Here is a 27,818-nt window from a genome sequence, read left to right on the forward strand (position 1 = left end):
GACACCGACACTAATGATAGGATTGTTTACTTTACTTTTTTATTTGTTGTTGTGAGCAGGTTATAGTTCTTCTAATAATATCTCCACAGTATACAGAAAAAGAATAACTGGTTTCCTATACCATCTATACAACGTTCAGCTCTCCTTTTCTTCAAAATAAAGTCTTCATTGCAGAGACTGGATTAAAAATAAACTGCATCGTACAAATTTGTCTGCCATCTTTGTAACACAATGACACAGTAAATTTACATGTGATTCTGCGCAGATGCATTTATATCCTGCAGCCATTAACAGACAGTTCACGTGCAACTTCTGTAAGACTATTGCATTTAGCTTGAATACTAGGATTTCTGGAACACTCTGCAGACAAAGGCCAGCGCTCCACCCAGGTGTCCTTCCCCAACATGTAGTTGAATCTGACAGGGAAAATGGAAGTTATTTTTAGCTTGTATTTTTGACACAAGGGCACTATAAAATGGTTAGTTCTTTTTATTCTTTTAAGCGGACCTGAGTGAAATATTCATGAGCGGTCAGTGTCTTACCTACAATAGGTAATAGTCAGAGTGCTCTCAGTTTGGAGAATCAGGGATGACTTTTGTCTGGGGAGCTAAGCTAGCTATTAGCAAATTTTATCCACTTGACACAACTCAAACCTCATAAATTCAAAAGCTGTTGAAGACAGAGCTTTATCATTGTTTGTTTCTTTTTTAAAACTTTTTATATCATGTCACTTTTGTATTAGACAGTTTTTTTTACTTCAACATTATTTTCAAGTCAATCATTGCTATTGTCATCACATGCACAGAAGCTGCCCAATTGATCCTGCTTCTGATAAGCTGCGTCTGACCATTCTAACCTTAGCATGTAAAGTTTAAGAAAGTACACATAATGACCAAAAAACAAACTTGGAAAAGCATAAACAAGTATTATCTTTACATTTTTGTAAACATAACACACAGCTGTAAGCTATCTAATATCTCACAAATGATGGACTGTAGGATATGCGCAGCCAGTGTGCATGTAGTGTGTTTGAGAGACATGTTCTTTGGTTGAGAAAAGGGTCAGAAAGTTATCTGATGCAAATGATGAGGTGTAATTAACCCAAAATTTACTATTCGCTCAAACTCAAATGACATTTTTGTAGCTTTTATCTGTTTTAAATGGTGAAAACTATCTTCTGCTCAGATCTCCTGTCAGAATTCCTCCCTGCTTTTCCAAAACGAGAGCACTCTGACTGCTGTCTACTGCAGGAAGAACAATAATTACTAATTACAATTTGTGAACATACAGCTGTCATATAGTTTAAGTTTCTATAGTGAGCAATAAATATGCAACACTAATAATTCTTGTGGGATAATGTCTAAACCTATATCTCTGTCATATGTAAGTTCAATATTCACACTCTTTCACTTATTTTGAGTACTAACTAGGGAAATATTTGAGCTTCTTTGCAATAAGCTCTTGTTTGTTCACTTGCTAATTTCAGAGTGGTGGGTTTTACGTATTTTTCACAAAAATCTGCCTAATGTGGCTGAAAGTGAAGAATTATGCAAGTTGTGACAATTTAACAGAAAAGCTGTGGATCAGTAATTGGGGTCAGATGCATAAAAAAGTCATGCATATGTATAGTTCCTTTAAATAAATCTCTATCATTGTTAAATCATACATGAGAACCAAGTCTGATTTCCACTCATTTTAAGACTAAAGATTGAAAAAAAATACTGATTATTTTTCTTTAAAACAAAACTATATCAACATTTGCTGTTTGTGTTTAGCCAAAATACCCAAAGTCAGAGTTTATATAGTAATGTTTAACTGTAGCAATTAAACCATGGCTGCCAACATGATGACCAGTAAATCAATATAGCACTGACAAGAACATGGGCTTTAAGCTCCTCAGACTTTCAGAGGATTTTCAGAAATGTTTGATATTTTAACATATTTTAACAGTTACTTTAACATATACAGTTCAGAACTTGTGCTATTGTGAGAACTTGGTTTACTGCAGCTGTTTTTTTTCTTCTGTTTCACCCCCCATGTGCAGTATTTAGTCTGCTCTTTCTCTCACTTTTGTAAGTAAACCTCCCTACCCATAGTTCCTTCTGGTTTCTATAAAGATATTTTTTGAAAGTGCGATAGTTTTTGTTTTCCTTGCTCTCCTCACCCGTTGCTGTCAGTGGTCCACTGGTCCTCTTTGGGACCCATAATGAGGTACATGGACCCCTTTTTCAGGTTGAGTCTATCTCTGCAGGTTGAATGAGACATGAAAAACCTTCTCTGACCCACTGTGACTCCAGCCTCAACACCTGGATGGTACAAAAAAGAACAAAAACAGATTTAAAATTATTTATAGCAAATGCATTTTCTTTTCTTTTGTTTTCTTTTCTTTTTAGTACTTTTAGTATCTTTATCATACCATTCTGAAATATTTATTAATCTAAACAAATGATAAAAATGCATGTAAAACTCCTGTCAGAACGTATGGAATGGAGTTTGTGGTGGATTTTGAGCATGCCAGTCACAACAAACAAACATGCCCACCAGAAACTGAAAAAATAAACTCTCGAGCTGAACTTGTTACGCTTGTACAGAAGCTGAGAATGGTCAAAGTTGTGGAAAACCCCCCGAAAAAAGCAACTTATTATTTCGTTAGCTCAATATAACAAAGATTGTTTTCTCGTGATAACAAATTAATTTATTATGTGTTCGTCTTGATTTCAACGTACAAGAGCTGCCACGAACGGCTTCCTTACATCTGCTAACCGGTAGCCCCTAAATAAACCCAGTCAAGTAAGCAAACTAACGTAAACTTATTGGTAGGCTATAGCTACAGACAGTGGCTAGTGTTTGTTTGTTTTTTCACAACTTTGAAATAATAAGTCATTACCACGAGATAACAGTGCATAAAAAAAAAAAAAATCCATGGTCGTTTCGGCTTCCGTACGCTTGTATGATTTTCTCTGAAAATCTTTCGAAGTGTCACCGGACTGAGTAATTTAACATTACTGTTTGCCAGAGTGCAATCATGAGTCTGTGTGTGTCTGTGTGTGTATGTGCATCAGAAAGAATCATTGTTGGGACTCACCCAGTTTGATGACCTGTGTAATCTCCATCTCATATTTGTCGTAGTAATTCTGACTGACACTCATTACCTTCACCTGAAAAACTAAACACAGAACACAGAAATGACCAAGCTTGAGCATCACTGCCATGAAATGTATGAAAACTGTAAAGAATGCACAGGATTATGTTAGTACAGTCCACTAATGAGTGTTGTTTGAATTAATCTTATTGTTGCAATGATTTTTTCATTCATTTCCATGAGCCATTTTTTTTTTGAATTATGTGTGTGTGTATTTATTTTGTATTTCTATAAGCTTAAAAATATGTGCATGCATTCGTGAACAGTGATTACGTGAGTGTTTATCATACCATGGAGTAAGCCTTTGCAGGCAAATGTCTCTCTTTCTTTGTTGAGGAAGTTTTCCCTTTCAGTTTTGGAGATGCAGCAGTCACCTGGAAATGTTGAGCCATGAGACGTTAAGGTGACCGTCAACGTGAGTGCAAACTCATGCAATAACGTTCTGATGGAGGCACATTCATACTTTACCCTGTGTGCAGCGGCAGACATCGTCCTGGCAAATCCGACTGAGCTCCTCCTTGTCCTCTCTGGGAGAGTAAGTACGACTGCAGCGGTGATCTGAGAAAGGGTATTACATTTGAATGTACAGCAAAAATAAAAGAATACATTAAAAAATCTATTTTCTTTGTGTGTGGCACAATTTTTATTTGCATTATAATGATTAATTATGCAGTGAATCTTGACTATCTGAGAGGGAAGAAGGTGGGACTACACATTGATACACAGCTACATTGCTCTTTTAAAAGTTTTAGGAGCATTTCCTGAAGCTGGCTGTAAAGTGAGAGTCGACTTTGGTTGCCTACCTGGGTTGTAATACTCATAGGCTGTAACTGAGGATGGCTGTAGGAGGCCAACTTTAAAACTCTGCTGAAGTTTAAAGACCAATATCTCTGGCTCTCTATGGGAAACCTGTAAGGAGAAGACAAGAGGCATAATTAGTCCAACAAATAGGAGAAGATAAAACATTACAAAATGCTGTTTTAGCAAGTCTGAGTGTGGAGTTTGGACAGAAAAAAAAAGCTTGGAACCATAATATATTGACTTTTATGAAACACTTCAGTTTTACTTAACAAGACCTGTTTCTTGAAATAGGCACATCCAATAAATCAGACTGTGGCCTGTCATGCTATTACCTTAAACAGGTGGAGGATCAGGGAGCCTCTGTCACTCAGGTTATCTACGATCTGAAAGTTGCTGATGTAACGGTCCACTGAGTTGGACAACTGTACAAAAAACAGATTTAGAATTTGTTAGCAACCCTGCACTTGATATATTACTCACTGCTGTAATGTTGTCTTGTGTCTTCTCAAAGACGAAAAAAAGAAAAAGCAGAAGCCAAATCTATGTGATCTATGTGATCATTCAGATTTTTAAGAACTTGTGTATGACTACCAGCTCCAGGTCTGAGTTATCTGGGGTGAAGCCAGTGGGCAGGCTGATATCAAGAACGACCATTCGGACATCTCTGGGTCCTAACGCCCTGTGAAAGGAACAGAGAACAGCACTGACAAAAGATACTAAACCTCAGTGCCAGTCACCAACTGATCTAATTAGACTTTTCAGGGATGTGATTAACAGCAACTGAATCAGAAAGACAATGAATAACATTTAGCATGTGAACAACAGAGTCATCTGTCATTAGTGAGATACAATCCCAGGCAAGAAAAAAAACTCATTATCTGGAATGAACATGGCAAATTAATAAGTCCCCACCCACCCCAAAAAGTACCAGAATAATTAATGTATGTGTCAGTTAGCTAACTGATGAATAAAACCTATCCATGGCGTCAGGTTCTCATTTTAATGGAAGAAATTTTGCACTGTGGATACATGAATGAGAAAAGCTCACCTCACTTTGATGGTCATCTTGTAGAACTTCTCTGCATCTGCCGGAGGTTTTTCTAGAATTGGGACAGAAACACAGCAATAATTTATGCAGAGCAAGCTACCTGGAAAATTCATATTCAGTTCATATTATATGAACTGTGTTCATTTGTTTTTATGCTAATAATATTGCATTATTATTGTAATCACTGAAGATTCTGTGTCCATTGCAATGTTTTTTTGTCTGTTCAAAAGAGTGTATTCTCAATCCACTCATTTTCTATACCCGCTTCATCCAGTTCAGGGTAATTAAGGGGGCTGAAGCCTATCCCAGTTGCCATTGGGCAAGAGGTGGAGTAAATTTAGAACCACCAGTTAACCTAACATGCATGTATTGGCTGTAAACTTGGAAAGAACCCATGCCTGCACGGGAAGAACATGTAAACACACATAGAAAGGCCCAGGCTGGGATTCGAACCAGGAACCCTCTTGCTGTGAGGCAACAGTGCCAGCCTACACACTACTGTGCAGAACGCCTACTGACTCGAGTTTTCTAAATGAACAACAACATTTTAAATATTTTTCATTTTGTTGAAGTCTATAGCAGTGGTGTGAATTACTTTAAGTAAGACGTTGATTACTGACATGGTTTTCTGCGATGTTCTGCTTATGCTATTCTGTAAATGTTTTGTGCTTTTTGTTTGCAGTAGGGTCATGGAAAAATAATGAATCTTAGCTTGGATTTAATTTTTTAACTGACACTCAAAGTGACAACATAACTGAAAACCTTAGACATCCCGCCTATGTGAGAGACTTGATAATAAGAGTTACCAGAGGATTCTTCGATCATGACACTGAGCTCAAAGTCCTTGCAGGGCGTTTTCTCATCCACTTCATGTAGCTGGTTATAATAGGTAACAACCTTGGGAAACATTTAAGTTACAGAAGTTTATCAGACAAAAAATTTTAAGGAGAATAAAGCACTTTGAAACAAAATGTTGCTTTTTCTGTATTTAATTGATTTATGAAGTTTCACTATGTCACAAAATTCTAGTGTTTCAATTTACAAGACTGTTCATGTCATTGTACAACTGAATAAATTCATGAGTGTAAAGCAAAGTTGCCTCATTAAAAATGTCTTTACCTCCAATATTCCCTGTCCATTTCCTTCAGCCACCACTTCCAGATCAAGATCAGCAGGCAACTAGAGGGAAAAAGTACCAGACAATCAGAAAGCACTGGTGAAAAATCCTTATATGTCTTTAAAAAATCCTGATACAATGTGGTGCTCTCAAATCCTCCAAATTTTCTCCAAGATCACTGTGTCTCACCTTGGAAGAGCGAGCAGCATAGGCTGTGCGGGGATTAAAACGGTAGCGGATTTCCTTGCGACCTGTCAACTTGACTTCCACATCCAGATTGAGGTTATTAGAAGGGGGTTTGTTGATCATGTACTCTGACAGCGCCTGGAGCACCACCATAGTGGACTGCAAGAGGGCAGACAAGGAAAACAGAATCAGAAAGACTAACATTCGTCATTTAACAGTAGTGCCTTTTTCACTGGCTTGACTTGAACAACTTTCGTGTAATTAATTAATTCAGGTTTGACACTAAGAAGCAGTCTATAGAATGTCTTTCAGCTGACAGACACCCCTGTCAATACCTGAGTTGAGCCAAAGCCGCCGCCTCTTCTTCTCTGGCTGTTCAACCATTTGAAAGGTGCTGCGGCATCTTCCATGCGTCCTAATTTTACAAGAGCCAGTAGAGCATAGCCAGTTGCTTCCAGCGTGAACAATCGGTTTTCCTTGTCTGGCCAGTGGCTTCTATCTGGAAGAGAGAGAAGGAATGAGAGGGACCAGTTATGTAAGTACATGAGAACAGAAGGATGTTGTTTGACAGATCACATTATACTCCACACCTTATCCAGAGTATTAATTTCATAGCATTTGTCCCTAACATGTGAAACATAGCATCATCATCAACATCACTTTCTAGCCTAAACTGCACAGAGACTCTAGAAGAGGATATCTACAGAGGTACATGTGATATGAAAACAGAAAGGACGAAACACATTTGAAAAAAAATAAAAAATGTAATAGCTTTATTTTAATTCCAAATTTTTACGATTTTACATGACATACAAATATTTTGAATAATGGCATTATATAATTGATATAATTGTTCAACTTTCCGCTGAATAAATATTAATTTATCTCACTGAGACTTCAACGTAAGAATGAATTTAGTTCTAATGGTTGCGTATGAAACAAGAATCTGGGCCAAGAGGTTATTATTGTGTAGCTTAGCTTCCCACCTCCCCAGAAGGGTGTAAGGGAGGATCAGCTAGCCTTACTCTCCAGAAATACGGTAATAAGTTAATAAAAACAATGACTGAACAGTTTAGCGTGCAAATGAAACAGGGTACATAAGATACCTGGAGCTGCAGCGTCGAGTAAAGGCTGGTGGAGGTGAGAAGGTTTTCCCAGCAGAGACAGTGCATAAGAAGCTATGGCAACCGTGTATGGTCTCCTCCCCCTCGTCAACAGAGCATTCGTCAGTAACTTCGTTGTCTGAATGTTAGCATTCTACAGAAGGCAGGTAGGTGAGATTGAAATGAGGGATGATACCACCAGTCTGAATTTTCCTTTCTTAAACAACAAAAACTTGAAAGGGACATAACAGAAAAAAAAATCCTTTTTTCTGTGCTCGAGAGCATATATTTTGGAGCCTGAAGTCACTACCAATCCCAAAACACAACCCCACCATTCTAATTTGAGCTTTTTATATCTGAAATGTTGACATTCAGTGACATATATCACTTTGTAAGGTTATAGAGCCTCCTCCCTTTTCACAAATTGGATGCAGCCTACTGGTGCAAAAATGGTGTCCTTGTAAACCTGCCACTGCTCTTTCTCAGTAATTCACACATGCAAAACAGATGCCAGCGTTTCTGAATGAGCCGAGTGACGACAGTGTCATTGGTTAAAGCGGTGGTTAAAGCTTGCCGTGCAAGCTTAATGTGTATGAGCATACAGTGAAGTGAGCCTCTTTTGCCTCATTTACTTCCACTCTTTCTAGCTCAGAGGTGTATCAGCAATGAATCAACTTCAAAACCTCAGTTCTTCATGTCACATTTTACATAGACTCTCCTTCAAAATCAATAAGACAACTGTTAAACAGCCCAAACTGTGTGCTTTGTGTGTTTGTGTGTATGTAACTCACAGCCAACTCATCTGAACTGCTACATGTGATCCCCGCCTGCACGGCCTCTGCTAATGCGATGTGTACAAACGCCGTCAGTGTTATCTCTGGGTCGTCGCCAAGAAGACCGCCCTGGAACGGCAGACAGAAAAATGAAAATATAAATTGAACAAAAAATTATATTCAGTCATCATCCTTCTATTAATTTTTGTACTTTTGCTTTTATTTCACTGGGTTTCACAAAATGACTAATTATAAATCCTGCTGTGGAGAACCATAAGCGTAATCATAGGCTTTTGAGAACTCTGGTCAGTTCATAAAGTGGTTTTCTCAAATTGTCCATTGTACTATTAACAAACTTAAAATAAAAGAAAGACATGAAGAAAAATCCTCACTATGAAAGCCGACTTCTTGTTCTCATTCTGAGGTGATGAAGCTTGCTCTGTAGTCATGACTCATTAATTATGATATTACCTCGAGATAGTGGATTGTTTTCTGGAGACAACAGGTTCATATTTGTTAATTAGTTTTAGTAAAGGTTGTTTTCCTGTCAACACAGACAGTGGGATGGCTTGAAGGTAGCTGCTAGCTGAATAAAAGTGGAATTGGACAAACTGTTGTGCTAAAGTCAGTGCAGCAAGCAGAATTACACACTTATCTGAGTTACTATGATATATTCCACCCAACTGTCATGACAATAATTAACAATGAAATTATACATGAACACCGACACCACTCATTTTCATCATCATATTTGTATTTGCTGGTCTAAAGAAAACAAAAGGTTGATTTCTCGAGAAAATTTGATAAATTTACTCTTCATCACATTCCTGGATAAGGCAAGGCAGCTTACAGCCTCCGTATATGACTAACAGATGATATTGTAACCTTTATCTGTCTCTGAATAATAGATCAATGATCCTTGCATCAGTTAGATATGCCAACAATTTTTTTCTGGTCATGGCTGGAGATAATCTAAGCTGACAATGGGTAGAAGTGGGGTCCTTCATCAGGTAACCTCACAGAGAGCCATTCTTACACGATTCACCTGCCATGGAGGTAATGTAGACTGATAAAGGCCTGCATGTTTTTGATCTGTTGCAGAGGGCAAGACCACCCAGAAGAACCTGATCCAAGAACGTGTCATCTAATCAGTCCCACTTAAATCAATACCATAACACTGTGTAGGAATCATGTTAGAATAATTTCAATGTTAAACAAGGACATCAGGACATGAAATCAGCAGAGAAGCACGGTGAGTTTTGAGTGTGCATGTGCATGTCAATGTCTCACAGTCATGGTTGTGGCGTAAACTGGGTTGTCCTCTTTGTATACTTTGTTATGTCGCTCGAATTTGGTGTGCACCAAGTAGAACATAGGGTCACACACTTGCTGCTGGTCGATGCCAACAATGGAGTAGGCCATGGAGAACACCTTCACCACGTACGCCGTGATCCTGACATTCAATTAGACTTAGATTAGCTTACATTTGGTCACTCACATTATCCTAAGAATGCTGGTTAGCTAAAAAACAAAACAAAAAAAACTACGATTTGACTTTAATCTTACTTTTTTACAGCAATTACTTTTTGTTTTTAAGTAAAAAACAAATAAATTAAGTAATTCACAAATTTTACACTAAAATACTTGTAGCCTATACAATTTTATTTTATTTCAATTGTTTCATGACTTTCAGAAGTTTAAATGTTAAATATATGATTCACACAGCACCATGTACTTGCTCCTTGGCTCCTGTAGGGTGGGTAAGAGCCATCACTCATTCTGTATGCCAGTTGGTTCTCATATCCTAAATAAAAGTAAAACACAATTTAACATTAAATTGAGATGTGCATCTATTAACCCATCATCAATTAATCCATTTATTCAACTATTTAATTGGTGATCCTTCAATCCAAATAGCATTTCATACAACCATGCACTCATTCATTGATTGATTAGTGTATTAATTTGCATTAATCATTAATCAATGTAGTCATTCATCTATCAGAAATACATTTCTTCATCCATAATTACCAGAAAAGATCTATTCTCATCCACCGTTCTTTCTTTCTATCCATTCTGATGCAGCACATACTGCAGTTTTATCTTAAATCTAATCGTTTAATATATTCTGGTTTGCTTTTAATATCCATTTATCCACATTTGCCCCCACTGTCTAACCTCTCCTGATGTATCGGAGAGCCTCGATCTTGCGCTCTACCCCTACACTCTCCCAGCTGCTGCTTCGGTCCAGGTAGAGGGTGGCAATGAGTGGCAGAGTCATAGAGGCCAAGTTCTGCTCCACACAGCCGCCGGGCATCCGGATCAAAGATGCTAGAGAGTCCTCACTGATGGAGTTATCAATGCTGTCTGCAAAAAGATGACCTGGAGAGAAATGGTGGGAAAGAATTAGGAATCAGCTTTTTGGGGTTTATTTTTCAATCCTCATCCCTGCTGGATCAATGACTCACCTCTGATATTGATGATTGTTTCTGGCTCAGAGTTTGGCACAACTGACGTTGGTACGAATTTGGGAACACTGATCGTCTGACTTCCTGTAAAAGAGGAAACTATGATACAGGGTAGATGTTGTGATTCTCTCTACTTTATCAAAGCTCTGTATGGTAAAACCAGACCAAACGACTTGTAGCAATTCAGTCAGAGACCAAATCAAGTTGGACTAGAACGTTTTTGACCTGAGCAACATGATAAAGAGTTTGGATATCTTTTGTAGTCTCAGTTTAACAGACAACAGAACCCTTCTCTAATAAATGTTATAAACAGTTAAATAAACTCAAGCTGAGTAGGGAAGGTGAGATGTACCTATCAGTAGTCCAGTCAAAATATCCTATCTCAAATAAACATATATGTTATAACGCCACCTTTCTGATAAATGTATATGTTAAAAAGTTATGACAGATAAATAATTGTTGACAACTAACCAAGATAAACAATTTCTCAATAGAGGATAAAACACAGCAATATCAGTTCAGTCATGTTCTTAAAAACAGTTAATATATTTGATTAAAAAGCTGCTAATGTAGATTTTCATTTCTTAGTTTCATTAGCATGATCTCTATGAATCTAAGAAGTGCAGACCAACCAGTCAAATACATGTTTGTTGTATTTGATTGGTTTATGTTGTTTTTGTCTCATATTTGTTATCTTCAAATGCTGTTTGTTGGATGTTTTATGTTGAACTGGATGAAGACCACAAGACAAAATTCATTGGTCAAGAAATTAAGTTGTGCTTGTTGCTGGTGCTCTGACTTCTCTAAACTTTCTCCCCTCTGTAAGCACCTTGAAGGTAGCTGTAGTTGTGCTAGGATCTCTTAAGTTAAAATCCCACAAATTTAGCATGTCAACATGCATTTCAAACGAGATCACATAAAATCGTGCATCACATACCCCCTTGGGATGATGGATCCAACACTTCACTCCAAACTTCAGTCTTCTGCACCCCATCGAGCTGTTTGTGTCATGAAAAGACTTATTATACAAGCAGATTTTTATATAAACAAGAGTTAATCATCTTTTAAATTTATACTTTAGGAACTGAATCTCTTAAACCTTGGAAAAGCTTGACAGGAAAAAATTTATAGTCAACACTAACCATCCCAAGTTGGTTAGTCATCATGAAAGACTCACCACCACCCGCAAAACTTTCTGGATACGATCACCTCCCATCAAGTCTCTGGCAACCACCATGATCTCAAGAGGAAGTTTACCCACCACCAAGGGCATAATGGTGTAAGGCACCACAACAGACGAACCGGCAGGTAGCTTCAATTCCTTTGTGTGGCTGTCCTTGAAAGCAACACTGCAAATGCCTTCTGTCTTCATCAGCACCACCCTTATCTGCACAGAAAGCAGTCAAAGGATGGTGAGCAAAAACAAAGACACTGGAGAAACACAATATAAGAAATTGAGAAAACGATCCTCTTACATGCAAGTCATCATAGATGTAACTGTGGATCACAGCTTTAATCTCAACCTGTTCGTTCCTTGCCACAGAATACGGCAGCCTCAGGTCAACAAAGAAACGTTTCCATGCTTTGACATTATACGGCTCCGCAACACAGAAACCTACAAACAGTCAGAGGATGATTAACAATGGCTTTTTTGCACAAATGTATAAGAATGAGAGGCTCTGGTTCTAATGATTTATGAGATTTAGAGATTTTAGAGGCTTAGTTTTTTTTGTCAAGTGTGGATAATTTGGTCATCCTTTACTTTTGTAGTCAACTGTAATTCTGTGCTTTTACAACTGTCTTAATTAAGTATTAAGCCACTCTTGAAGTTTATTCATTTAAAATCCATGTTTCGAGAGAAATGTCTGGGTCTTCTCAAATGGAGTTTTCCTCCTTACATTTGTGATTTTTTAATTATTTTGAACCTTAATTTAACTGACAGATAAAAAGTATCTTCACTTCTCAACTCCAATTTCTCTGATTTTTCAAGTAACACCAAGAAGGAAAGTTGGAAGAGAAGTAAGATAAAATAAACAATAACTGTTGGAGATAATTAAACAAAAAACAACTGCTAAAATTTCAGGGTGATGTATAAAATCTAAACAAAAAGAGAATCCAACAATTGACTGATGTCATAAACCAACATTTTCATTCACAGTAGAACATTGAAAATATGTTTGAATGTTGAAAGTGAGACATTTTACTATTTTATGAAAAATACTCTCATTTTGAATTTGATGGCGGCAAAACATCTAAAAAAGCTGGGATGGGGCAAAATGAAAAATGTTGGAATATAAAGCACAAAGTACTAAAAATAAATGTTTGTTGTAGCTAATGATGTTAACTGGCAACAGGGCAGTAACATGACTGGGTTTAAAAAGGGGACCATAGGGAGACAGAGTCTCTCAGAAGTAAAGATGGGTAGATAATCTGCAATCTCCCAAAAAAAGTTTCTACAACTTGTGCATCAATTTAAGAATGATATATTACAACATAAAATTGCAAAGACTGTGAATATTCCATCATCTAGAATACATAATATTATCCAAAGATTCAGAGAATCTGGAAACATGTCTGTGAACAAGGGACATGGCTGAAAATCAGTAGTGGATGCCCGTGATTTTCAGGCCTTCAGGCGGCACTGCATTAAAACTAGATATGATTCAAACGTGATGAGCTCAGGAACACTTCTAGAAATCATTCCTATCGGCAAATTCAGGTTAAAGCTCTATTATACAAAGAAGAAGCCATATATGAACATGATCCAGAGATGCCATCATCCAAAGCTAATCTAAAATTATTAGCACACTTTAAAAGCCTGCATCTCTGATGGTATGAGGGTGCAATGGAGCCATTGGAACTGGAATCTTATACATCTGGAAAAGTTCCATCAAATGTATGTAAAGGTTTTAGAACAATAAGATATTGTCTTTTTCAGATAAGGACATGCATATTTCAGCAAGCCAATGCTAAACCACTTACTGCTAGAGCTAGTTACTGCTTACAACGGCATGGCTTTATTTGAGAGGAATCCAGGTGCTGGACTGGCCTGCCTGCAGTCCAGACCCTTCACCTGCATTAAAAAGTTAGCCCATCGTGAAACACAAAATACAAGAAGACCCTGGCTGTTGGGCAGTTAGAATCCTATATCAGATGAGGATGGGACAACATTCTCTCCAAAAGGTTTTGAAACTTGTCTCTTCAGTTCCCAGACATTCACAGACTGTTGTTAAAAGGAAAGGAGATGCTGATTGTTAAATTAGCAGCTTAATTGGTAACAGGTTAAGCTGTCAGGATCTGTGTTAAAAAGGGATTAAAACAAAGCTTTAGTCTCTCCAAGTAAGGATGGGCTGTGGTTCACAGCTTTGTGCCGAACTTTATCATAGAATCATTCATCGGTTAAGAAAAAAAGTAAGAAAAAAATATTAGTGCAAACTCGACAGTGCATAACATGTTTAAAAGATAAAGAGAAATCTTTTGAGAAGAGACAAAAAAAATTGCGGCGGGTCAGATGAGTCAGAGGGTTGTACGTAGTTTTAAGCTTGATGTCCAACTGTTTTTGGCCTAGTGTGGAAAACTTTGGTTAACCTTTTTCTGATGAAGAAAGCTATAACAAAATACGAGGTTTACTCAGCAGTTCGTCTCCTCTCAAGATATTAATGGTATGAATAAATACATGAAGAAAGTTTGATTCTTCTAGTTGCTTAATAAGGCTCCCTGACTCCGCCTCCTCAATTTGCCAACAGTACCTTTCTGAGGTGATGCACTGATTGCCAAAATTCCCCACTCAGTAATGCTGTCAGGTAACGGGTTGTCAAAAGTCATGGATGCCAACCTGTTGATCAAATTTAATTTGAAAAATGAAAAAAATGGGCTTGAGTTGTTCAGATATTGAGCAGTGAATTGTTCACTAGATATTCCTGTTCAAGCATACAGACATATTTTCCAAATCTCACCATTTGTCAAATGTGTTTTTTAATTTTTTTTTTATTCTTTGTCAACTGCTTATACTTTGGTGACAAAATTTTCATGTCAGATTTGATGTTAACAACCCACCTACTTTAAGGGGATCAAAGAAATACAAAAATATCTCACAATCAAGATGAGGTTTAAGCTAATGAAACTGTTATGCCTGTTGATGTAATCTCCTTTTTAATCTTTCACTTACCCGTCGCTGTCTGTCTGTTTGGGCAGCTTAACATCCACCCACATCCAAGACTCATAGAACTTGGAACGCAAATAGACATCGATCTTATCCTGGTACTCCCCCTCATCTTCCTCCACTTCATCCTCAGACTCTAATATTGGTGAAAAATCTGCTGTTGATGCTATTTGTGAATATTGTATGGGTGCTTCAAATCCTCGACCAAATCCAGGTACAGCAGGCATTCCTCGTAACCCAGGTGATCCTCGTACCACGGGAAAACTTCCCAAACGTCCCGAAGCTATTTGAAAAGATTCATCAATATTTTTTACTGTTGTATCACACATCTATGATTAATAGAGAAACTATTTACATACACACACAAACAAAATTACAAACAACCACTGATACCCTGCAAAGTTTTTGTGCAAATGAAAAAAACAGATTTTTCTTACATTTAGGAATCTTCATCATAACTTTACATGTGTGTGTGTATTCCCTTCATCACAAAACACCAGAGAAGCCATTCTTATAGAAACTATCATATATTCATAATGTGTATTTTATGTGTGTTCTAGCTTGTCATCCTCTTTTGTTCTCTATAATGATGCATTTTGGAACCAGAGGCAGCAATGTGAGTCACTTTAGTCCCACAAAAACTGAGAAGCTCATTTAAACTAAAGCACCCTTGCAGGGATTAAAAACTTTAAATAAACTGATCTGAGTAGATGGGATGGATTACATATTTAGCCACTTTGGAGGTGTAGCTCAGGATGCACTGGTTGGTTAGGTCATCATTTTTTCACTTAAAATATCAGTGTTTCACATTCATTGTTTTAATGAAAAATGTCTCTTGTATTAGTCTATCACCAAATTCCCATCACCCTCCTTTGTGTTTTTAGCATACTAATATATCACTAAAGTTAAAAAGATAAGATTTAAAACAAATACCCAAGATAGCAGGCTCTCTGAACTCTAAACAATATAAAAATTTTGGAGAAAAAAAACAAAAAAAAGAAATCAGAACTTACATGAGGTGAAAATTTTAGATATTTCAAATTCAGGTAAGAGGGCAAAGGTAGGCATGGGTGGAAGGGTTGTGGTTATTGGTGCAGGGGTGGTGGGAATTTCTGTGTTAAACACCTGGCCCCTGTAAGTGGCACAGCAGTAGCGGAAGGCCTGCATGCACTCCCAGCCCTCAGTGATGTAAAGGGAGCGTCGCGTGCATGAGTATGGCATTGGGATCTCCCTCAGGCCATCGTTACAGCAGCGACGCTGCAGTTTCTCCTTGTAGTGACTCTCTGGAGGCAGAAGGGTGGATAAGAGGGAACCAGCATTGAGTCAACAGCTCCAGTATTACAACACTCAATGTTTTCTTTTTGTTATTGTTATCATTAATTCAAGAGTAAATTAAAAGACAATGTAAAAATAAATGAATAGCATATAGGGCAACTATTTAATTTAGGGCATCAATGTGTCTGTCAAACCCTAACTCTAAAGGCAATTGTTCACTAAAACAACATAACAACATCACAGTATTGCTATTTTACCATATATTAATACATGTTAACCTTAAAAATTGACAATTAATAATAATTATTTACCCTCTAAGGCAATCAGTTTCAAATCAAACTTAAGTTAGAGGAACATGAGCACTGACTGTAGTAGGTGAGGCATAAACAAGAATGCAAGAATATCTCATTTGTAGCCCAGTATGAATCACAAAAGCAAACTCTGCAATGAATTGAAAATACAGTTCTCACCCAGCTGTGCTTTACGCTGCAACAGAGCAGCAGAGCGTCTTCTTCTGGCACTGCCTGGACACTTTAGGGCTAAAAAGACGAGCGTCGCCATCAGACAAATAGTTAATATGCCAACCATTATCAAACTGTTAGCAGGTGATATAACATCGTCAGTTGTTTTGTACATCTGTGATGAGTATCCACTTTCCAATGATTTTACAGAACAAAGTAAAACATCAAGCAACAACATTTGAGCTACAAATTGTCTTCAGGGTCCCATGGATGTTCAGTGACAAATTAGAGATTGGCTAAGAGAAAAAAATAAACAAACAATTAAAAAAAAAAGACAAACAAATTAAAATAGTAACTTTTTCAAGGTTTTATGTTTTGGTATGTGACGAAAATCAGCTTTCCCATAGGACTGCTTCACATTTAGCAAACATGGTGCTAAATGTTACTTGTTACTTTTCAACAGTAGTTATTTCAGGAATTCTAATATCTACATTGATGTTTTACATTGTTTTAATTATGATAATTAAGTAAATTGACCCTTTAACAGAGACATTTTTAAACGTTCTCACTATTTCTGTTGTTCAAAAGATGTTAAAACCATTTAAATAATTCAGATGAATCATTCTGTGTTTTGCTCAATCCCATTGGGAGTTTAAAACATCTGAACATATGACCTTACTGTAAAATATTAGCAATGCTTTTGTTTGTTTAATCTTTAAGATAAAGCTGAAATCCTCCCTACGACAAGAACAATATCAATAAGCGTAAATACCTTGTCTGGTTTTGGTTCGGAACCCAGCACTGGAGGAATAAAGAAGTCCTGCATCTGTAAACACGGACGTAGCATCTCGCCCTCCCCCTTTGGTGCAGCCAATGTCTCCATGCTCCACCACATCCCAAATCTGAAAAAAAGATTCAGTTAGGAAAAAGCCTAAATGTATGTAAAACTTAACTTTTTCAACTTAACTGCAAAAGATTTTCTAAAATGCTTCTAACCTTTAAACACAAGCATATAAACTCACATACCTTTCTCTGTGTGAGTCTGTTCTTGTTGAGAAGATACACAGCATTGTCCACGGCCACCAGGTTGACCACTGCCCCTGCATCACCTTTGATCTGAAAACGGAGCATTTTCCCAGGTTCGTATTCTCTGTGTCTGCCGTCTACTGGTCCAACTTTCAGCTAGAAGAGAGGAGGATTAAAAAGAATAAAAGATTAAAAATTGTATTGTCATTTTCTTCTTGGTTTAATTGGCCTGTTTTGCTTCAAATCAGTAAAGTTATGCATTAAAAAGCACTATAAAAAGGAATTCTAAGTAATCATAATGCAATAACAAGTCTGACCATTTTTATCTTAACAAATCTTAAATAATCCCAAATTTTCTTTTCTCTATTCCATCTAATTTGTACATACTGAGTATTTTCAGCAGCAGGTCTTGGGAGGCTCAAATTCAAATAAACTGTGGTGTATATATTTAAAGTAATGAGGGGATATGCTATCCAAAGTACTGGTATGTCGCACTGATGTGACTTAATTGTATTTAAAAGGATTGACCTCTGGTCTACATCCTACACTGCTGTACTTTTGTTGGACCTTTATTTTGGTCTCTTCAGGAGATTTATTAACAGTATGGGATGTTAAGAATGTGGGCTGTTTTGCCATTCAAGCCTCACAAATCCAAACTCTGCTTATCTTGATATACTCTCAAAACTTGAACATTTAGATTTTTTAAATATGGAACCACTGTCGTTAACTCTGCCAGCAAACAGAGAGCAAGCTAAACACTCACCCCTCCAACACAGGAATCTGCTACATCTATCCAGACGGAGTCCGACACCACCTCCTCTCGCCCTGTCCAGGGAATACTGAAGAACGCCACAATTCGAAAAGATGGCATCATCTCTGATGTTACCATGAACCCAACACTGGTGACCTCTAGGCCCTCTACATTCAAACGTTCAGCTTTTATGATTTTGCCTTTATTGAGCACCTACAGAGTTTTGGGTGGAGAGTCAAGAATGAATATAAATGTTATTTCAGTAAGATTTTTGACACCTTATAGTTACACTTCACAATTTTCAGGTGTACTGGAAATATGCTGTAACATGAACATGAAGTGGTGCTCTCGTCTCACCATGTAGGTAATGTGTTTGACAAATTTTCTGTATGTCTCGTCAGCAGCACTGATCGAGAGCTTCACGGACAGTCTATCTCCTACAGACACTGTGTTGGTTCCTGTGGAGATGTATAGGTAATTTTGCTGTTGGTTGTTAAAGGGGGCGTAGGGCTGAATAGTGATCTGTTGTCTGGCCTGTTGGTCTGGTCTCAGGCCAGTCTCTGTGGTCTCAGTCTAGGATACAAAGAAAAAAAAAATTGTCACATGTTTCAATTAGTATGCTACACCTTTGTTAAATGAAGTCGTGTTTTTCTTTTCTTAGAAGACTAATCAACTGGCGACCCTCAACATATTGATGAATTTGCTAAATGTGAGAAGGAAATATATGTTAAAAAAGAATTTGTGAATGAGGTAGGTTGGTTATGATTCATGAAAATTGAGACAGCCTGAAGTAATTAACCTGTTGCTCTCTCTTGTTCAGGTTTAGTTTGATAATAATTGCGTTGGCACAGGAATATCCAGCTTTAAAAGCCCCAGTTTTCCTGCAACATGCCTCTGACTTCTTTAAAAGTAGCATGTTTTGTGTAATGGTGACTCATGAGATTGTATTCTTTATGCAGCAGCGATATTTCATTGCAGATGAAGCAGACTGGTTTATGTTCATTGAAAACTGCTTTAATTAATGCATCAGTTCATTCTTCATTAATCAATTTTTCATTTTAATTTTGCATTTACAGCTCTCAAATGTTATTTTCAATGTAACTACAAATATTTACCACTAGTTAGAATAGTGGATATGATGTTCCTCCAAATTTGCTGATTTTCATTATCAGATTGAAATAAATAAATATCAAACAGCAAAATAAGACCAAAACATTATATCTCTCTATCTGTCTGTCCTTTAATCCGTCCGTACATCTATCTTTTCTGAGAAGGATATTAAAAGGTAACGAGGAAGAGAGTACAGGGTTGTCCAGTCTGCATATAATAAGCATCTTTAGGCTTGTTTACTTTTCACTTATAATTCTGGCAGTTGGGGCAAAACAAAACAAAATGAAAAAAATTAAAGAAAAAAAAAGTGTTTTTTTTGGGGCTCACTCCATGTAAACATTCTGCATGTCTTATAAGGCATAGATTTAAAAAATATATATTTCCCTCATGTTGCCATATCTGTCTCCTCTGCCCAAATATACCCCAATATAGATGACACTCTGTGAGATAACTCAAAATCAAGACAGTTGGAGCTACTTTGCTAATATAAATGAAGGCTTTGTGGCAGAAATGTGAATGAAATACAGCAAAAAGAGAGTTAAGAAAGGAACAGGTTACATGCAGATCTAACAAGGATGTAACCGAATGTTTACATAGTAGAAATGCTACTTTAAGGCTCTAAATGTGTCTTCTTTCACTGACTGCTCTATATGTATTTAAAGAACTAGGATGGAATATCCTCTCAGATAGTGATCAGTAAGAATCCACTTGCTTAGTTTAGGTTTTTGAAGCGCTGTTTTGTTTTTTTTTTGTTTGCTGACACAACACTGGAAAGTGGAGTGATAGTGTTTGAGATGGTTACCATCTTCAACTTGGCCACAAGATGTCAGTAATTGTTGCACACTGTCCCTTTAAAGTATGAAGCTCTGCAATTTAAACATTTTAGATAAACCTCATTTTAACTTTAAATAGAGAAGGAAAGAATGGTTATATGCCAATTAATAAAGTCATATTTGAAAAATGTCTATTCTGTAATTAGATAATAGGCAAACATAAGCATGCAATGATAATTAAATAACTGACTAAATAAACGTGAGATTAAATGTTATACTAACGATGATGGTTTGAGCACGATGATCGTTGGGCATGTTCAAGGTGGTTCTGATAGTCCCAGTTGAGACCGTCAATGGTTTATCCATCAAATTTATCTTGATTTTGACGTTACGGGCTGGGGATCCATCGTGGTGGCTCACGTGAATCTGAACAGATAGGAAAGAATTTCAATTACATTTTTGCAAAAAAATAAACTAAATTAAACAGATAAGGCTCCTTACTGTGAAATCAAATGGGAGGCCTGGCTTGAAGTACTGTGGCATGTCTTTGAAGGATATAACATAGGGGGACTCTACAATTTTGATCCCAGTCTTTTCTGCCTCAACCAGATCGCTTCCTGTGCAGGTGAGAAACTGGAGTCAAACAACAGTAAAGGCCTCCTGCTAACAATAAACTGGAATGATTTCATATACACAGAATTAAAAGTTACCCTTGAGTTTTGGATTTATTCTACTTTTCGAAGAGCTTGAAGATTTTTTTTTTGTTGACTGAAAGAAAAGTTTTTTTTCAACTATTAGTGTTTTGTGTTATTGTCTGTTCCCATGATTAAGACTGTTTCAAGTCCATGTCTAGGTGTTCATATCACTTAAATTGACAGCTATCTATTGGAGAACAAGATGTTGCTTTTGATCTAAAGCAACTAAGATAACTTTTTTCTCCAACAGCAACATGAATTTTGAGTATGAGACTGCGATGAGTCAAAGTTTTAGTTTGTCCAGAGGGCAAAATAACATTTGAGCTCATTTTGGGTTTCCCCGGACACCACAGATCTTGATAAACTCTGGACTGATTATGACATATCGGAGAGTTCTGTCCTTCGAGGTTGTAGTTCAAAGAACAGTGTGATCACGAGCCCAGACACAACCCTTTGCTGCCCCATTAAACAAACTGTTCAACATTATGAAGCAGCTAAGATGGTAAAGTAAATACGATCTCTTAACCCAACATAATGAATCAGGTTTGAATGATTTAAAGCTGAATTTCCTGTGTGTATGATTTGTATGCATTTTCATTTCAAACTACCATTATTGCTACAAATTGAAAAGAAAAGAAAAAAAAAACAACTTAAAATATGAGGCTCTTACCTGTACTGGTGAGCACAGAAGCCTTCACATATACAGAGTGGCCCACCAAAGATCTAATGTTAGGGTAAGCTCTCCTGATCTCCTCCATACTCAGTCTGACAATTCCTCCATCCAGCTGGATGCAAGAATAGAAGATTATTTTACATAAACATAAAATCTCTTCTGCTTTCTCTTTATTTTTCCAAACACAGTGAACACAATCATCTTTATAAGATCTCACTTGCTGAGTTAGCAAACTATAAGTGCTACACTTGGTATTGTTAGACAATATTGAACCTCATATGGATGTTCAAAAATTAGCTACTGATTAAACTTTATTGTTATGTTGTTTTCTTTTACCACATTGTTTTGCCTCTTCACGATTGAGTCTAATTGCTCTCACCAACTCAATTTAAAAGCATGAGCAACTGTATCCAATAAAGGCATGGATATCCCAGCTATTTGATGAGGAATGCAAAACATTTAGCAGGCAGAAGCCCTGACTACTTTTTTAGGAGTTGGTGGAGCTAATAAGAGAAATAAATGAAGTGGGTAAAAACCAGCCACGGCAGCATGACAAGCCAAAGGCTCTTTTTTGGGTCTGTTACAAGATTAATGCTGCCATCAGCAACACACACAATTCTTATATAGAAACCGACATTATAGTATACTTTACTGCCAGGGACACACCAAATTAATGTTCAAATAGCATGAAAAAAGCTTGTCAAAGACTGTCGAAGTGAACTTAGCAGAGGAAAAATATTTTGATAGTTGCAAACAACGGCCAAGAATCAACAACCACAAATCAGAGAAAGCAACTCGTGAATTTCAAAGGGAACTTACATCTGACACCTGCTTCATTGAAGGTAATCTTTTCATCTGCTGGTTGAACATGACTCCAAAAACAACATAGGCTGTTCCTTGGACAGGCTGTCCATATAAGTATCTGAAATGCAGCCACAAAAAAGACAGATTTGCAATACTTGTCTTTTTTTCCTCATAACATTTTCCCTATTTCATGCATTCTTGTGTAAATTATGGCACCGTTGAGGTTAAACTCAAAACAAGAAGAACAGGTTATTTCAGTTAAAGTTCAACAGAGGTTACACTCAAATTACAAAGGGGTTGTCATTTTCAAATATGGCACATTGATGTCTGAACATTTCTACAAGTATGTATGTTTGTGTGTGTATCTGTGAATTTGACCAACTTTGCAGATATCTCCACCACCAGCTCACTGTCATCCAAGCTAAGGAAGGACTTCCTTGGTGTCAATGTAACATTGAAGGCAGGAAGCACTACAACAAGAAGCCATACATACATATAATATTGCTGTTCAAATATTGTACATTCATAGAAGATATAGACAATTGTATTTGATTTAATTGACATTAACAAGAGGAGCATAACTTCACTTACCGTATTTCTTTACTTCAAACTTGGCGGTGAATGTGTTCTGCTGCCAGTGGTCAAACTTTGCCGTCACTGACCATGTTCCTTCACTGTGAGACATTCAGTCACATTATAGAAAGTCCATAAAAGCAAAGAACACAGACTTTTGGAGCTACGTGTTTAATTGAATAAGATCAAAATATCACGGGTAAAATAAGAATCATTAGGTGAAAAGGTGACAAGTAGTAGCTTCTGACAGTTTCTCCCAAACCACATCACCCATAATCTGCTGCATGCCCTGAACAATAATATTCACTTCAAAAATCTGAAACTTAAGAACACAAAAAAACGTGCCATTCCTGTATAATCACTGTTGGTATACAACTAATTGCCAATTCATCCCGAGTAATTCGGAAATTTCCGCAGATTGCTGAACCTCTGACCATCGTCACTTCTGAGATACTTTGCCTCTCTTGGGTGCTTTTTAAAAAAAATACCCATTCATGTTACTGATCTGTTGCCAATTAAAAACCTAGCTGGTTGCAACATGTTCCTCAAGCTGTTTCTTTTTAGCACGTCTTACTAATCCAGCCTTTTGATGCCCCTGTTCAAACATTTTTTAAAAATGTTGCCAGCATCAAATATAATCTAAACTGTAAACACCTGGTGTTTTTATGTTCTATTGTAAAGATAATATTGATTTTTAGCTACGCAAATCATCATATTTAGTTTATATTTACATTTTACACAGTGTCCTAACAGCCATCGGAGGGCTATCTGAACACCAGCAACTATCTCACAGTTATAAATCTAAGAAAAAAACCTTGGTTTGGCTCCAAATTTACTTTGACTTATTGCTCTTTTTCAATCTTGGAAACATTCAGTTTGTATTACACATCACATGATCCAATTTGGTCAAATTTACACTGTTCTCCAGCAAAACGAACTTGAAAGACACAGAAATGTTCTAAAAACCTGTGAATATGAAGTTGCCATTTCAGTCTGTCTCTATTTAAATGGTAAATAGCCTGCACTTATAACTCATTTCTACACTAGATGTCCACTCAAAGCACCTTCACACTACAAGCCACATTCATCCATTCACACACTAAACTTTGCAATATTTAAACTGGAGCAGGTCGAAGCCTGTAATAAACATGTTTGCGTAGGGACAAATTCAGATGGAAATGTTGACTTCACTGAACTAAGTTTTCCTTACATATCAAGCTCAGATGAAAGATGATAGAATCTACGTCATTTTATACTTAGTGGTAAACGTTGTCAAAGATTAGAAGGGGTGAAACATAAACCAAACAGATCAGTCTTACTTGGCCATTTCAGACAGAGGAAATATTTCTGCAATGATGCTGTTTATAGCTTTGGTCCTAGAGATTTGTTTAACCACCACCCCATCTGGATTCTGAAATACAAAATGTAGGTGAATATGTTACAAAAGCATTGTCAGAACTCATGATATGTGATTTGCTGACTGGTCATTTGTTTACCAGATAAACTTTACCTGGATGTCTATAGTGATGGAGCGGTCGACTGCCTCAAAGAATGGAGAAGATACAAAGGTTCGGAATCGAACTGGTTAGGAGAACAAGTAAAAAAAGATGTGTTTTAAAACCGGTCTATAAAAGTACAACCTCAAGTCCCTCACATTTAGGTTGTTCATGTTATTCATGCATGATCATCTGGTGAGCTTTTGTCAACATATTCCAACCTCACCATCTTTTCCAGGGTTGTAGATGGGCTTGTCTGTCTGGATGAAGATGTATCCAGAGTGAAAGGACACCATCAATATTCTCTCCTCTGAGTGGTAACCATCGAAGGTCACAGTCAGATACACAAACTTGTTATTTGTCTCTTCGCGATTCAAACCATCCGATGAGAGCTGGGATAGGGTGAAATGAGGATACAGCATGATATTTACAATTAGGAATAGGAATATTTCACAGAGGTCATACAGAGAACACGTGGATAGCACTTTGAAAGCATCTTCACAGAAAAACTTCTTTCCTAACGAAACTTTTTAGGTAATTATAAACTTAAGAAAAATGAAGCTGTGAGCCCATAGAGTCACTGTCATGTTTTGCATTTTTTGTCATATTCTGTGTTTTTGGTCAGTCTTTAGTTTAGCCATTTCCCCACTTTTGCCTCAGTCTTCTGCCATGCCATCAGCTTTACGCTCTTCACCTGGGTTTCTTCCCTCAGCTGCCTTCACTCACTAATCACCCTCCTCTGCATTTAAACTCCCGGTTGTGATTCACTCATTGTCAGATCCTCGCAGTCACCGATGTCGTTTAATCAGGGTTGGCATTGTTATGGTCACGGTCTACGCCACACATCTTGACTGTCACCTGTATAGTCTTAAGAGTATTGAAGTCATTTCCCTCGTTGAGTGTGACAGACTCCTGGAGGAGTGATGTTGTTTTGGTGAAATCCTGGATAGTGATGGTGACAGTGATGGGGTTAGATAAACCATCAGCCTGTAAGTAGATGTTCTCCTGGCTGTCTGTCCTCAGCAGGTCTGGAGCCAGCAAAGTGAACCTTCAGAAAAATAACATAACATGAGTTGGATGAAGATTTGAGACTTTTTTTTCTCACCATTATTAGTCTGAATGTTACGCTTAATGGCATTACCAGAGTGACAGCCTTACAAGTGTATTGTGGCATAAATAATTGTAAATGGCCTGCATTCATTGAGCACATTTCAAGTCTAGTTGACCACCCAAAGCGGTTTTACAGAACAAGCAACATTCAACCACTCAGACACACACCCAGACAGCACTTTTTCTTAGTCCAACCCTTCTCAGTCGTATAATGTAACGCGTTTAATGCTGTAAAGCCTTTTCTTGATCACCTTGAATTTGATGGCAGCAATACATCTCAAAAAGGTCATGACAGCTTGAAAAAGTGCTATCAAAAAGAGCGAGAAAGAGCATGTAGCAACAAATTAGGTTTACTGGCAACATCTCAGAAAGGCAGAGTCTCTCTAAATTCAGCAATCTGCCAAAACTTTGTCTAGAAATGATGGAGCAGTTTCAGAATGTTTCTCAATGTAAAATTGTGAAGAATTTGAATATTCCATCAGCTTCAGAGCATAATATCATCAAAAGATTCAGAGAATCTGTAGACATCTCTGTTCACAAGGGAAAAGGAAAAATCTGTATTGGATGCCTATGATCTTCGAGCCCTCAGGTGGTACTGCATTGAAAACAGGTATGATTCTGTCATGGAAATCAATCATTATCTGTAAACACAATTCATCGTGCCATCAACAAATGCAGGTCAAAGCTCTATTGTAAAAAAAAAAAAAAAACCTTATTTTAATATGATCCACAAACATTGCCTTTGAGGGTCAAAGTTTATTTAAAATGGACAAAACAAAGTGGAAAACTGTGGTCAGACGGATTGAAAATTTTAATTTCCTCTAAGAAATCATGAGTAACACAACCTTTGGACAAAAGAAGAAAGTAACCATCCAACTTATGAACAGTGCTCAGTTCATAAGCCTCCATCTCTGATGGTATAGTGGTGCATTAGTGCCAGTGGCTCTGGGAAATTGCACATGTGGAAAGACACCATCAGTGCTGAAGTGTGTGTGTGTGTGTGTGTGTGTGTGTTCCCATTCAGTTGAAGTGGTTTTCAGGGCAGGACTATTGGGCTATAGACAAAAAGGCGATACTATTCTTCTCCTGACAATCGAGCAACTGGTCTCCTCAGTTATGTTTACATGTTTTCCCAGATGTTTGAAAAAGATGGGAAGCTACACAGTGGTAAACTGGGCCTCACGGCTGCCAAAAAATTTAAGATGAGCTAATATTTTTCATGAAATGGTAAAATGCCTCACTTTCATCATTTCATGTTTGTTTGTTTGTTTTGTTTTTTTTTTTTATGTTCAAGTGTGGATAAAACAAAATCTGACCAAACAGTGCTAGGAATTGTGTTAGTGGTTGTCAACAGTACCTTGGTGCAGAGCTAACAAACTGAATTTGGTCCAATTCTCTGTAAATAAACAGGACAGGTATTAATTTCAGCCTCAAGACTGCAGTGCAAACTAAAGCAGAGATGAAATAAATCTGTGTAATCATGAAATTATTGCAAAAGAAAGGATATCTAAATTTATTTTAATACCGGACAGAGTGTCCGACCATTCATCCCACAACTGAATTAGCTAACCTTAAAAAAAAAAAAAGAAAAAATTGCTTGACGGCTCAAAGTTTTACTGGCTGTTCAACCAGGAGTTTGATATTGTTTGTAGAGAAAGGGGAAATGATCTAGAAAATCCGCATACGCATCCACACTTATATCAAGTCAAACGTTGGTTACTTACTCGTGGAGGTCAAAGTATTTTCTAACTGGTACAAATCTGGGGATCAGATTCAGAGGTATTAATTTAAGATGTCAGAGGCTAAAAGTTGCAACTGTTCACACATTTTTAGCTCACTGCAAATATGCATACCTGTCACGCCAGCTGACTCTGGAACAAAAGCAGTTTGATTAATTAACAAAAGTTCTGAGATAAATTGGTGCAACAGTGAGCAGAAGCTGGAGAAGAGGAACAGCTTACCTCCTGCTACTAACAAACTGTCCATCTGAATCGCAGAAAAACATGAGAAATAAAACATAAATTCTCCACCGAATCATGTTGACTGCCTCGTGTCTCAGTTTACTGCGATCACAAGGGAGACGGTCAACAACAAAACCCTGATATTCCAACCTAATCAAACATCAGGTTTCCAGAGTGGGGGAATTTCTGATCATTGGGGAATAGACACAAAAGCAAACCACGGGCTTGTTTGCTAACATGGAAAAGCGACCTTTGATCACAGCCAAAGATCAGCACAACACAGAAGAAACTGTAATTTCACAGACTGAAT

The 27,818-nt window shown here is 37.3% G+C and overlaps 3 protein-coding genes across 3 annotated transcripts in view; 1 reads left to right on the top strand and 2 right to left on the bottom strand.

Moving 5' to 3' along the window:
• The window catches only part of LOC140305648 (uncharacterized), a 45,268-nt gene extending 41,490 nt beyond the window's left edge, over nucleotides 1-3,778 (bottom strand). Inside the window, exon 1 of the mRNA XM_072384597.1 lies at nucleotides 3,768-3,778. The gene's annotated coding sequence lies outside the window, so the exon portion shown is untranslated. The remainder of the gene's footprint in view (nucleotides 1-3,767) is intronic.
• Nucleotides 1-27,818, top strand: part of wdr83os (WD repeat domain 83 opposite strand) — a 60,673-nt gene that overhangs the window by 9,146 nt on the left and 23,709 nt on the right. The gene's annotated exons all lie outside the window — the stretch shown is intronic.
• LOC140305647 (complement C3-like) lies at nucleotides 12-27,646 on the bottom strand. Its single transcript, XM_072384596.1, has 44 exons — nucleotides 27,509-27,646; nucleotides 27,401-27,418; nucleotides 27,272-27,307; nucleotides 26,905-26,943; nucleotides 25,296-25,485; nucleotides 24,664-24,829; nucleotides 24,452-24,522; nucleotides 24,261-24,352; nucleotides 22,960-23,042; nucleotides 22,751-22,838; nucleotides 22,384-22,486; nucleotides 21,562-21,676; nucleotides 20,698-20,813; nucleotides 20,479-20,622; nucleotides 18,671-18,886; nucleotides 18,326-18,526; nucleotides 17,563-17,718; nucleotides 17,309-17,438; nucleotides 16,546-16,614; nucleotides 15,814-16,083; nucleotides 14,807-15,083; nucleotides 14,388-14,473; nucleotides 12,114-12,253; nucleotides 11,816-12,025; nucleotides 11,576-11,636; nucleotides 10,639-10,722; nucleotides 10,349-10,552; nucleotides 9,899-9,974; nucleotides 9,461-9,623; nucleotides 8,189-8,299; nucleotides 7,401-7,551; nucleotides 6,630-6,793; nucleotides 6,298-6,453; nucleotides 6,111-6,170; nucleotides 5,798-5,888; nucleotides 4,992-5,043; nucleotides 4,535-4,622; nucleotides 4,276-4,365; nucleotides 3,946-4,051; nucleotides 3,611-3,700; nucleotides 3,433-3,516; nucleotides 3,086-3,166; nucleotides 2,165-2,306; nucleotides 12-416 (listed from the first exon to the last, which is right to left on the bottom strand). Exons 1-44 carry the CDS (start codon nucleotides 27,583-27,585, stop codon nucleotides 272-274), a joined length of 5,292 nt encoding a protein of 1,763 aa, XP_072240697.1. The 5' UTR covers nucleotides 27,586-27,646; the 3' UTR covers nucleotides 12-271.

This window comes from Leuresthes tenuis, unplaced genomic scaffold (genome assembly GCF_036924035.1).
Source record: "Leuresthes tenuis unplaced genomic scaffold, fLeuTen1.0.hap1 SCAF_4, whole genome shotgun sequence".
Taxonomy (NCBI): domain Eukaryota; kingdom Metazoa; phylum Chordata; class Actinopteri; order Atheriniformes; family Atherinopsidae; genus Leuresthes; species Leuresthes tenuis.